This window comes from Alexandromys fortis, unplaced genomic scaffold (assembly GCF_014885135.2).
Source record: "Alexandromys fortis isolate MF-2015 unplaced genomic scaffold, M_Fortis_MF-2015_v1.1 scaffold_0, whole genome shotgun sequence".
Classification (NCBI taxonomy): Eukaryota; Metazoa; Chordata; class Mammalia; order Rodentia; family Cricetidae; genus Alexandromys; species Alexandromys fortis.
Window position 1 is genome coordinate 12,297,013 of NW_026067949.1, and position 13,083 is coordinate 12,310,095.

Below are 13,083 nucleotides of genomic sequence, written 5' to 3' on the forward strand. Positions count from 1 at the left end.
TGGGGGAGCAGGAAGGCTGGGGGTGCAGGAAGGCTGGGGGTGCAGGAAGGCTGGGGGTGCAGGAAGGCTGGGGGTGCAGGAAGGCTGGGGGTGCAGGAAGGTTGATGATGTTTCTAATACAATCCTGTAAGGAAGTTACTGTTAGTTCCCTGTGAGCAAGTGTCATGTCTTCCTCCTAAACACTAAACTCGACTTTACTCAGCAAAGCCAGAAATTAGAGTGGTTGGCCAATGTTCTCAAGATCAGATGGGGGCCGGAGTGGAGAGGAGCAGAACAATGTGGACTTGAGAGGAGATGATGCTCAGAGACAATGAAGGGGGTGCAAAGCTGGAAGATAAGAGGTTCTCAAAAAGAGGTCATAGACAAGAAGTTGCCTGGAACGGACAGAGTAGCCAGCGAGCACACTGCAAGGTTTAGAAAGGCTGTGGAGGGAAAGAAGGTTACAGGCTGACCCCGCATCGCATCAGGCTGGAACCAATTATAAAGCAAATTGGAACAGGCTAGAAAAAGGGAGTCACCCACCCCACCCAAGCACCTCCAATATTGCCTTCGTCGTGGATTTACAGATGGCAGAGCAAGCAGGCACGTCAATCTGTGCCCCATCAGCATGAATTTGCAATGGCATCGTGTTGACAGCTGCAGCTGACACATCACCTCCGTTTGCAGAGGCATCTCCGATGCCCTGGGGAAGGGCTTCCCTACAGCCTGAAGGAGATAAGCGCTCTGCACGGGAGTGGGACTCGAAAACAAGCTTTCAGACATCCTCTAGCTTCTCTGCTGCTGCTGGGGCACTCGCAGTCCGAGTGTCCCCACCTGAAGCCGCATGAGCTGTGGTCTCGCCAGCACAGCCTGCATTCTGCCAGCTCTGCACTTTTCCCATCTCCGTTCCCACTGCCTGGAGCACCTCTGCATCTCCACATGATGGCTAACACCTGCCAGGATCTAGAGTCGCCTAGAGGACGCACACAAAGGATTATTTAGTGTAGGTTAGCCTCCCAGAGTGCCTTAGAGGGATGATCTAGACTGTTAATTTAAGTATGGAGACCCACCCAAAAGGAGGACGGCACCGTTCCTAGACTGCACAAGAAGGGGAAGCTAGTTGAGGAGGAGGATCCATCTCTGTTTCCCGACTGTAGGTGCATTGTGAAGAGCTGCTTCCAGCTCCTGCTGCTTCAACACACCCATATGATACCGGAGCTGTGAGCCGAAAGAGACCCATCTGTCCTTCTGCCCGCCCTTCTTTCCTTTTTTCCTTCCTTCCTTCCTTCCTTCCTTCCTTCCTTCCTTCCTTCCTTCCTTCCTTCCTTCCTTATTAAGTTCCTCCTGTCAACAGCAACAGAAAAACAACAAAAACAGCCCACATGCTGAAATTCTGCCCACCATTCCTGCCCCAGGAGTCACCTCCATCCAGAACCTTCCTCTTTCCCCTGCTAAATTGCCCCAAAGCACAATGCATATAATGACTTCATGTTTGGTCACCAGTGGACACCAGGGGCCAGCTGTGCCAGGGAAGAGACTTTGTACCAGAGCATGCCCAGTAGTGTACCAAAGGGTGACCTTTACCTGTGACCCAGCCTGTCCCAGAGACATTGTGTGGATGGACCCCCATTCCTTTGCACCATCCCTTCCTACCAGGAACAACTAGGGGTGCATCCTCACATTGCTGAGCCCTACCTGTGTGGCAGTCACTAATCAAACCATAGGTAGGTGGGCAGGAGCAACCACGTTTCGTTTTCCATAAATGAGGATGTGAAGCTAATGGTTCAAAATGGATCAATCCTGTCAGGGTCTTGCCTCAGCACGAGCTCCCAAGCAGTCACCACAGCAAAAGCTTCAGCATTCTAAAACCATCTCCCGGCTTTCCGTAAGCAGTTGTGTCCCATCTCTGAGGAGCTCACTAACCTTGCAAAAGCCCATTCACATATACAGAGAAGTTCCGTTCTCTGTCAGGCTGCAGGCAAGTACTGATGGAAAAGGGATTTCAAGAAAGATACCCGAGTAAGAAGCGTCAGCTTCAGGCTCAGTGGCCATGATGATTTGGGGAGTCATATTACTCAGTGTTCTATTGCTGTGAAGAGACACCAGGACCATGACAACTCTTATAAAAGAAGGCATTTAATAGGGATTTGCTAACAGTTTCAGAGGTTTAGTCCATTATCATCACAACAGGGAACATGGCAGCATGCAGGTGCTGGAGCAGTAGCTACATCCTGGTCAATAGGCAGAGAGAGACTCTGGGTTTGACTTGGACTTTTGAAACCTCAAAGCCCACCCTCCAGAGGCATACTTCCTCCAACAAAATGCCTAACATAAAGAAAGGAAGAAGGGTTCTTGATTTCGAGGCAAGGTTGGCTGGGCCCATGCTTTCAGGCCTGTGTCAAAGCAGTTGGCTGGGCCCATGCTTTCAGGCCTGTGTCAAAGCAGAAGCATCATGCAAGAGCAGCAAAGAGTGCAGCCGCTCTCCTCACAGCAGCCAGGCAGCAGAGGAGGAAAAGAAAGACTCTGGGGCCAGACATCCTTTCAATACATCCCTCAGGTGGCTTACTTCCTCCACGAGAGCCCTCCTCCTCCAATTCTCATCGCTTCTCAGTAACACCAGTGAAGTATGAATCCACCCAGAGATTCATTCTCCAAGGAGGTCACAGCCTTCATGACCCAACCTCCTTGAAATGATGACCACCTGCTGGGGAATTAAACTTTTGATATTTGAGCCTTGGGTGGGGAATACTTCCTACAGAAACCATAGCGTTTGTGTTCCCTGGGAATCGTTTAGTCCCAGCCTGTGGTACCGTTTGTCTGCGGCCCCCAGGATAGGAGCAGACCCTTCCCTAAGCCAAGTTCTTGCTACGAAGTAGCCAAAGCTGGCACTGTGCAGCGCTTTCTTTCAAATTGAATCATTCCTTCCTGGAGGGAAACAGGGTGCCAAAGAGAAGTCCCAAGGCTGGGGGAAGCTCAGAAAGTCAGCAAGGCTCAAGAGTTGGGAAAATCAGGAGACTCAAGTATTATATGAGCAGTGAACAATCGCCAGGGGAAAAGACACTCTTCAGTGGAGCTGCCTGCAAGATGGACAGAGAGCTCCACGGTCTGGGTTTCTGTGAACTGTCATCATTGTGGGGCAGGCTTTAGGGTGAAGCAGCTACTTCTGGGTCACCCATGCTCCTATAAGTGACTCCCAGGAAGCTCGTTGTATCACCAACTAGAATGGAATCTTTTCTTTGGCCTATCAACAGTGCCCCATGTGGGCAAACAGACAATTGTTCAAGCCTCGCCAGAAAAAGGTCAGGCAGCAGACCCAGTTTGGAGTAACTGATGGGAAAAGAGGCTGTGTGTAAGAAACATCATTTATTCTGGTCACTTTCATTGAGAGACTAGCCACAATCCTCTTCCCGTCTTCAGCCAGTGGTATTTGATTCAATGTGAAACTCGGTTGATTTTTTTTTTCAACATAAAAAGAGTATAAATTCTCAAATTTAGAAGTACATATGTGAATTTCTCTGCATAGGAGAGAACATGAATCCTATTAGTTAAAAATAGCAGCGTGCTCAATCCCCTCTCCCCACATGCTAATTTTAATAAACTTACTCTGAAATTAGCCTGCCACTACAAAGATAGCTGCTCATCAGAAGCATTCCCAGTGAGCGCTCCACTCTCCTCACAAGAGTTCAAGCTCTCCCAGCAAGCTGAACAGTGCAGAGTTCAAAATAGAACACGCACCCGCTCCTTACCAAGCTCCCAAGCTCCGTAGCCTCCACCTCCTGCCATTCCCAGCACTGGGATGCTCAAGGTACCCATCAAAAGCCATCCCCCCCATCTACCCCATCCAGCTCACTATGGATCCTGCATGGGTCTTCCTTAGAAATGTTTCCCATCGTCAATGTGTTCAATGTCCACCCATTCTGCATTTCTATATCTCTTCATTATTTCAAAACACTGACCCTATCTTACAGTCTTTACCTAGGACCATGCTTCCCTACAATGGACAAGTCCAGTTCTAAGTGCTAAGGTTACAAATTTAAAACTTAGAGTTACTTATTCTCAGCAAGTTCAATGCTTTTGGGTCCAGTAGAGAAATAGACAACGACAGAATAATTGGGATCCATTGATGTAATGTCCATTCTATGGGTCAGTTGCTGGGTGCTGTTGAAATTCACTGAGAAGCTGAGTCTAGAAAGGGAGCACACACGCACACACACACACACACACACACACACACACACACACACACACACACTATAGACCCAGCATATTTATGTCAATTGTCATCTGAGAACAGCTAGGAAGTAAACTACTTCCAACTGTGGTTACTGCTGTTTATCCCATAGAACAAAACAGCCTGCTGCTCAGCCATGGGGAGGGTGGAGAGGACCCGCCATCACCTGACCGCCCCGGCTTCCCTAGCCTACCCTGATAGATGTTTAATGATGTCATCCCCACCTGCCGCTATTTGTTCTTTCACTTGGAGTCCCAGCTGAGGGGACACTATGCTTGGCCCAGGACTCAGGAGAAGACCTCCAACTGGTTGTGCCTCCGTGAGACCGCCCCATTGATTTTCTACTGGATATCTGTACGCTTTAGATTTGATGGTGTCTCCTTTGTTTGTTCTTTCAATTGTGCTACTCCAGGCAAGTCTGCTAAACGTCATAAACTCCCAAACTAATATTTTACTATCTGCAATCTACTGTCTTCTTCCTACCTGCTAATTGCTATTTGTTCTTTTTTTTTTTTTTTTTTTACTTCCTCTACCCTTAATAAACTCACTTACTCAAAACCAGAAGTCTGGTTCTCAGAGACCTTTCTCCAGAACACGCAAGGCAACTGAGAGTGTTGATGTTGACAGAAAGGATCAGATCAGCGGTAGCTCACCCTCACCTGTCTTGTCTCGATTCCATTCCCACTGCCTGGCACCGTGCCCTGCAGGTGATCGAAGCTCTGTGACAAGCGAGTTCAATGGAAACAAACTGACCCCGAGTGCTTTCATCAACGTGGACTTTAGCTGAACAAGTGTTCAGTGCCTCTCTGTTCTGGCTACATCAGAGCACACCCTGCTGTCTGGCCTCTGAATCCACTTTTCACCTGATCTACCCTGGCTATCTAACTGTAATGCGTGCTATTCCCCCAACCCAGTAGTTCCTCCTTGGACTGCTTCCTAACAGCACAAACACCAGCTCAGGCTCATACCTATCTCTGCTCCTGATAGTCTTTGCCCTCTAAAGAGAAGAGAGCCTGTTCGCATTCCATTTCCTCAATGTCTGCTCCTCTGCCCAGCTCATGTACTATTGTGCATAGTTCTTTTAGTCAATAAAAATATCATTTAATGGGAGTGACTGCTTCAACATAATAACAGGGCAGGCCTGTCTTCCCATCTCACCTCCATTTCCTAGAGTCATTGCCATTTTTCCCTGTGTGTGTCTCTCTCTCTTTTTTAAGAGGCCAGAAATTCTGTCTTTCTGTCCCAGTGAAGGAGAAGCCCAGCAAAACCCAGGTAATAAAGTAATGGTCTTTTCCATTTTAAACGCCTTGCCCTCATGATGTCCAGGCATAAATGGCTCCTCAGTAGCTCCCTCCAACAAGATCTCCCAAAGATAAGAGAGTATAGCCTACTTCAAGAGTAGGACGGAATCAGAGTGTGAAGGAGAACTTGGTCTTTAGTGTCTTGAAGGAATGCTGAGCCTAGCCTGATGAGTGTTAGGAGAGAGAGAGTGAAGGCTGGAGAGAGAATATGCTAATTTAGATACAAACCTGTTGGGTTGAAGAATTACAAAGAATAAGGCTACATTTATTATAGTATTTACATGTAATTTACATAGGTGAAACCACCTTTGCAAAGTTTGAAGTTCTATACACTTTAATAAACTTATAGTTATCCTCATAAACAAAACACAGGATATGTTCATCAAACCAGAAAGTTCCCCCAGGTTCCTCTTTTACACCACTTCAAGGCCCTAACAAACGACAAGGCTTTTCTATTCCCCTACTTCTAACTTTTCAAAGAATTCTTTATTCTTTGGTCTTAGTAATAAACATCACAAGGTATATATTAATGTCCCAACCATCAGCTGCACACCCTAAAGAAGTGTGGTGTTTTACACATGTCAACTAAACCTTAGTAAAGGTGTGTTTAGAAGACATATGACAGGCTGAAGGAAAGGCTCAGTTGATAAGAGCATTTGCTGCATAAGCATGAGGACCTGAGTTCAAATCCTCAATACTCAAATAAAGAGGCAGCTGTTGGCATGGCACATGCTGTAACCCCAACACTAACCCCAGCAAATGTAGGGATGAGCCAATAAGATCTCTGCAGCTTGCTGGCTGCCAATCTAGTTCTAGGGTCAGTAAGAGACCCTGTCTCATGGGAATGTGGCAGATAATGATAGAGCAGAACACTGGGTATCCTCCACCGGCCCCTGTGCACACAGACACACACACACACACACACACACACACACACACAGGAACACACACAGAGAGAAACATGCACAAACATACACACAGAGAGAAACACATATAGACACACAGAAACACACATAGACACACACAGACACACACAAAGAAACACACAGACATACACACACAGACATACAGACACACACAAGCACACACTTTTTCAGAAGTGACAACCACAGTCTGCTCCTCCAGCAATGGAGACTCTGGTGGCTCTGCACCCTGTCAGTTCTTCATTAGTTGTTTGCTGTTTTTCCATTCTAATCGGAGTGTTGTGGTTTCTCCCTGTGGTTCCAATTTCCATTTCCCTGGTGACTGATGATGCTGAACATCTGTGCAGGTGCTTACTTGCCATCCCTATCTCATCTTCAGAGCAGCATGTACTTAACTTTGCCCATTTGGGAAATTAGATTGCTTATTTTCTTATTTAGTTATAAGAATTGCTTTTATATTCTAGATATGATATATATATGCATATATTCTGTGCATACCTACTCCCAACCTATGGCTTGTTTTGCATTACCTATGGCTTGTTTTGCATTTATCAAGCAAGTTTTTCAGAGGCAAATAATTTTTAATTTTGATAAAATTCAATTTGTCTACCTCTTTCTTTGATGATTTTTCTTTCCATGTCTGTAGACACTCGCTACCTTTTAGTCAAATCTTCCCAAATACAAGTTGGGTCTATCTAGATAAAGATTATATTTTCTTTCTATTCTTTCAGTTAGTAGTGGCCATGTAAAAATGCTCAAACCAATGGTTCATGACCAGAAGTAATGCAAAAAGCTCTCCATACATCCCTCGGTAAAGAAAAGCCCCTTGGTCTGAACTCCCCCTGCCCTCTCCCTCTTTCCCCTTCCCGTGGGCTTGGATATGAAGGTAGCAGCATCTTTGTTCAACTACCCAGCTGATGACCAAGGTTTAAATCATGGTAGAGCAACAAGATGGAAGGAGCCTGGGTTCCAAACTAATTCACAGAGCCAAGTAAGGCCCACTTGAACTGCAGTCCTATAACATGAAAGACACATTGATGGCTATCTTATTTAAAACACCACATTTAGAGAATAGATATCTAGGATTTTAACAGATACATCTATTTTTCTTAGAAGTTCTGTAGATCCAAGTTTTGTGTTCACCAAAACTGGAGTAGGCTTGTCCCTAAGTATCTTAATATCTTCAGAGTCTGTCAACACTAAAACTAAGAGTTGGGTCTTCAGCCACAGGCCTGAACTCTAGTGGCTTGGAGCTGAGATAGTGAGCTCCCTGTCTTTTTGTCTGCCTCACAGCCACTGTATGGCACACACCCAAATTAACCAACCAAATTTCAAGCGGTGATTAGGCTGAGACATTATTGTCAGCTGGGCTGTGTTCAGAGTCACTGAGAAGGTAGACAGAAGCTCTGCTTTGGGCAGATCTGTTTGGGCATTCCCAGGGAAGAGTAATAGATGAAAGAAGACCCACCCTGAATCTGAACAGAGCCATCCCACACCAGGGGGCTGGGCTGATAGAGGGGGGAGTGAAGGACAAAGCCAGAAAGGGGCCTGAGTTCTCTTAGCTCTCTGTTTCTTTACCACCAGTCTGTGCACTGCTCTGTTTGACCATGTCGTCCCTAGCATGATGGACTGAGCCCTCTGAAAGTATGAGCCCAGAATAAACCTTCCTCCGCTAAGTTATCTTTGTCAAGGAATTAGTCACAGATACAGAAGAGTAATGAATACAAGTCACAGGCTGCGTGTGCGGCTGCGTTTGTGGTTTCTCTAAAGTGGAAAGCTCCCCACGTGTGGCAATGAGAGACGCAATATCTGCACCTCCCTAAGCACTGAACATCCAGCTCTGAGCATCAGTCATGCCTCTTTCACACACAGAGTGTTGAAGTCGGGTATTGGGAGAAGGCTGCCACCAATGGTTACACTAAAAATGGAAAAACCAGCCTGATCTCTGTATTCACATTTTAAATGAAAACCATGTCCAAACCAGTGGAAGAAAACAACTGGAAGACAATCCTGTGTTTTGGAATATTTGACCACACTGTGAACCCTGAGATTGTGTCTTTACTGGAGGAACCTGCTTCTACGTATGGTGTGGCTGAGTCCTAGCACACACCTTTAATTCACAAGATTTCTATTGAATGTGGCAAACAGGATTAAATAAAATCAAGCATAGGTCAAGAGCAGAGCAAGCAACCAGTTGATAAGAAGAACCATAGAGAGTGGGAGGAAATCAGGAGGATGGATAGAGAGACACACAGGAAGTAGAAGGGAGGTACATCCAGTTGGAGAAGTTTCAGACAGTATAGGAGAAAGCCCTCTTTCTGGGACAGCAGCAAAGGAGGAAGCAGCTGGGTGCTTTCCCTGCCTCTTTGAGCTAGCAGGTTTTCACTCCAGCATTTGGCTCTCAAGTCTATAGCACCATAGAGACTTAGGTAGAAACAACAGCCCAGGGCTAAAGGCACAAAGGGAAATGGTGTAGGGACCCCAGTAGGACAGACATTAGGACTGCTGCAGAAAGAGATGGTGTTCCCTTATAAAGTTCATTTGGCCCTGATCCCTCAATCTCTTGGTAATGCCACCAGCCATACTTCCTTGAATTCTACTTGACTAGGTACCAGGCCCACTCCATGCACAGGGAACCCTGCTGGCACTTATTTAAGTGGACAGATAGTTTCCTGGGCAGCTGAGATTTCAAAAGAGGCAGTCCTGGGGCCTTATCTCTCAACACACATCTCTCAGCACTTAGAAGCAGCAGGTGGATTTGTCTCCTGTGTCCAGCGTAACAAACTGACACCAAATGAGATGTTAAAAAAAAAAAAAGCAAAAACCTACTCTCCCAGTCAGGGAAGCCAGATGTCCAGAATCAGTGTGCAATGGGCACTCCTTGGCTTGTGGCTGCACCCCCTCTATCCTCTGGCAGTTGTCATATGCTTTTTCTCTGTGTCTGTCGTCCTATAGCCATGCCCCCATGTCTCTGTGTCTTGAGAGCCCCTCTCTCACTCCTTTCTAAAATATAGACACTAATTATAGGATTAAGTGCTCATCCTAAATGTAGGATGATCTCATTGCAAGGATCTCAACTTCACAATATCTACAAAGACCTATTGTGGGATAATCTTTTCGTGAAGATGTGTTTCTGCCTAAGGCATCCTCTGATTGGTTTAATAAAGAGCTGAATGGCCAATAGCTAGACAGGAGAGAATAGGCAGGACTTCTGGGGAGACAGAGGAACACAGGAAGAATCTAAGGCATGCAGAATTTTGCCAGCAAGACGCAGAAGGAGTCAGATATACAGTATGGAGAAGAGGTAATGAGCCATGTGGCAGAACGTGGATTAATATAAATGGGTTAATTTAAGTTACAAGAGCTACTTGGGAATAAGCCTAGGCTTAGGCCAAGCATTTATAATTAACAATAAATCTCCTTGTCATTATTTGGGAGATGGCAATACAAAGAAAGACTGACTCCAAAGACCCTAATTCTAAATTCCAAACATAAGAACAGCTACAGGGAGCTAAAACTCAGATATATCTATGGTGATCTGGCAGTACACGTCCACCCACTGAAGTAGATTGGAGACCAGAAATTTGTACTTTCATGGGCATCCAAAGGGGCTCTGATCTGTAGGCCTTTTGAGAAAGCTGATACAGTTATCGCAGATTCAAAGATGGACTAGATATGGCCCCCGTCTTGGGAGACATACCATTTGATGAGAGATGTAGACAGATTATATACAGCACTGCTTCATAATGCCAAGCAAGGACCCAGAGGGCAAGACGTACCAGGGTTCAAATCACGTTCCCTCTAGTTACAAGCTGTAAGACTTAGCGCATGTTCCTTTGCTGGCCTCAGCCCTGATTTCCATACTGCTTATGAAGTGATTTCTACATATGTTGATGTAGAATGAGGCTCAGATAGCTAAGGAAAATATGGCTTCCTGTGCAATGACCGACATGAAGGGCAAAGTCAAGAGACATTTGTTACTCCTGAGGTAGAAGAAGGCAAGTTCTGCTCATGCTCACACTTTAGGTCTGTAACACACATCTGTGCAAAGCAAATCCCACTACGCTATAGCATATGGCCCACGATAGCTATGAATGGAGCCACAAAATTATGAACTTACTTAAAACATGAAAAGTTTTCACTGTTTTTTGTAACTCTATTACGTGATTCCTATATAATATTAACAAGATGAAGCTCGTTTGGGGTGGATGGGGCAACTTTTAAAATACCTAGCTCATGATCTGTGGGCTTATTCAACAAGTGTTTATCAACCACCTTTTGCATATGGAGCTCAAAATGCAGGCATTGGAGCACCAATTGAAAAACACAGTCCAGCTAGGAAACCAAGGCCATTCAACGTGGTCAAAGCACCTGCCAGTGGGAGGCACCCTCAAGGGACACCTGGCACAATTTAGCACTTGATTACTTCCTTTGTTTATTGAGTGATTTTCTTCCCAAACTACACCAATAAACGTCATGTGCTCTTTGAAGGCAGGAAGGAGATTCTGAGGAGTCTTCTGAATGTGAGGGCACTGAATTTTAAGCACAGAATAGTGCATCTAACTTCTTGTTTGTTGTTTATTTATTGAGGAGGGGGGAGATAGAATCTTGTGTAGAGTGTTGAACTCACTATGTAGCAGAGGATGGCCTTGAACTCCTGATCCTGCTGCCTCTACTTCTACCAAGTGCTAGGATCACGGGTGTGCATCCCATGGCTGGCTACAATGCTTGACCTCTAAAAAGAACTCTCAGCAAACATCTACTAGAACAGGGAACAGGGAATATTGTGCCTTCTGAGTCAGAGCTCAGCACTGGATTTCCATGGGGAACCCCTTCCAGCCTCCTTTACTCTATGGGTGATTCTCGATGGGCCCAGAGACAAGATTCCCAGTGGGTCTATCCCTTGACATAAAGCCTAACGGATGGAGGAGACAGAGATGGACTGAGATATAACATATCCTACGGGAGGTTTCAGTATAGACCAAGGTTAAACCAATTAAAACTAGGGCTGAGACCCTAGACGGTGGAGCTCTACATACACTGGGCATTAAGTGGGCATTAAGTGGTTAGATAACTGGAGGACCCATCCACACAGGTGGTGGTGGTGAGTGGTGGCTTGCTCGGCATATAGAGACATTACATTACTATCCCTAGAGAAGCCAGCAGCCTGGCGGGAGGGGGACGACGCCAAACTCTGGGTGGATTAAAGAGGAGACGGACCAAGAGTGTGAAAGCTCACTCCTGGCAATGTTTCTGGCTCGCTCGCTGGGGAGGATGTGGTGTTGTCTATTTCCACAGGTCAAATCACTTCTGCACCTGTCTTATTCCTTTGAGAAATGAATGAACCACTTCACACACAGGTGGGCGCAGGAAACAGGAGCTGAGGAGAATGGAGTCGTGAACGCATGAACCAGCAGTTGCAAGGACGCCAAACTCATCCACCCAAACCACTGTTCCAAGTCATACCACCTGGCCCAGTTGTTACCCAAGGGCCCGGATTGTCCCCCAGGCGTCACTTTTCCAGCACCGAGAATCATCCAATCACTTGCCTCCAAAACAGTGGTGACTAGGCTGGCAGGTGGGGCTTGTCTTTCACCTCCCGGATCCCAGGGCTGCTTATTCTCTCCAATCCTAGGCCAAACCCTGGTGGGTTAAAGGCCCCTCCCCAGAGCCTGGCACCAGATGGCGCGGGAGACCGCGGCGCCCCCGCAGGCCCGAAAGTGCGGGATGGACCGCGCACCTGCAGGTCCTGCGGGGCCACCTGGTACCCGGCTTCTCGGGGGTTACAGAGCCGCTGCAGCCGCTCCGGAGGCCGGCCCGGAGCCCCGGCCTCACCTCGCTCACCAGCCCCTGCCAGTCGCTCTCGGTCCGATCGCCGTCCATGTCTCCTCCTGCGTGCGCGGGCCGGCTACACAGACGCCTCCCTTCTCCTTCTCCGGCTCCTGCTGCCGCCGCCACCCCAGCCAGCGCAGCGGGGAGAGGGCTGGGCACCACCGAGCCTCCGCGCCGCCGCCGCCGCCCGCGCGGCTGCCTCCACGTCAGCCTCCGCGGAGGAAGGGGAGGAGGAGCCGGGCCCCAACCACTGCCCTGATACAGTCCGGGGCCAGCGTCCGCTGCGGCGCCTAGGGGACCCCAGGTCACCAGCCCGGTCTCCTAGGGAAGGGGGCCGGCCTGTGAACCCTTACACAATCCCAGACCCCATCATTCCCAGGCCTGCCGTAAAGGGAAGGAGGCTGGGGAACAATTGGGTGTCACCCCAACCCTGAGAAGCCAAACTCCTCCATCCAGCCATATGCAGCCAGGTCAGGCCTCCACCATTGGAATCGAAGCTCCTTCAAGAAAGGGCCTTTCTTTTCCGGGGAAGGTTTGGAACAATTTCTGCACGCAGTAGGCGCTCTACACGTTTTTGTTGAACACATAAATGAGCCCCTCCATACTGTACACAGATAACTTTTTTAAAGCGACAATATTTACTCTTTTTTAAAAAAAAATTAAAAAGGTATCAGGTGTCATATTTAGGACGCAAAGCAAAATTGGAAAACAAAACTTTAAGTTTTGAATAGGGCCAGAAAGTTCAACGGTGAGACTTGGCAAGAGTTGAGAGAGGTGTTCAAGATTGTGCAGTTCAGGGTTCTATGTTGAAGAGGAG

General features: G+C 47.2%; 1 protein-coding gene across 2 annotated transcripts in view; it reads right to left on the reverse strand.

Annotated features, from left to right (window-relative positions):
* Ccdc149 (coiled-coil domain containing 149) overlaps positions 1 to 12,698 on the reverse strand; it is an 87,678-nt gene extending 74,980 nt beyond the window's left edge. Inside the window, exon 1 of one of the 2 annotated variants that reach the window (XM_050150204.1) lies at positions 12,270 to 12,698. In XM_050150204.1, coding sequence (XP_050006161.1) covers positions 12,270 to 12,317 — 48 coding nt within the window. In that variant the 5' untranslated portion in view covers positions 12,318 to 12,698. The remainder of the gene's footprint in view (positions 1 to 12,269) is intronic. The other variant, XM_050150203.1, reaches the window with a different exon arrangement.
* Positions 12,699 to 13,083: the final 385 nt, after the last annotated feature.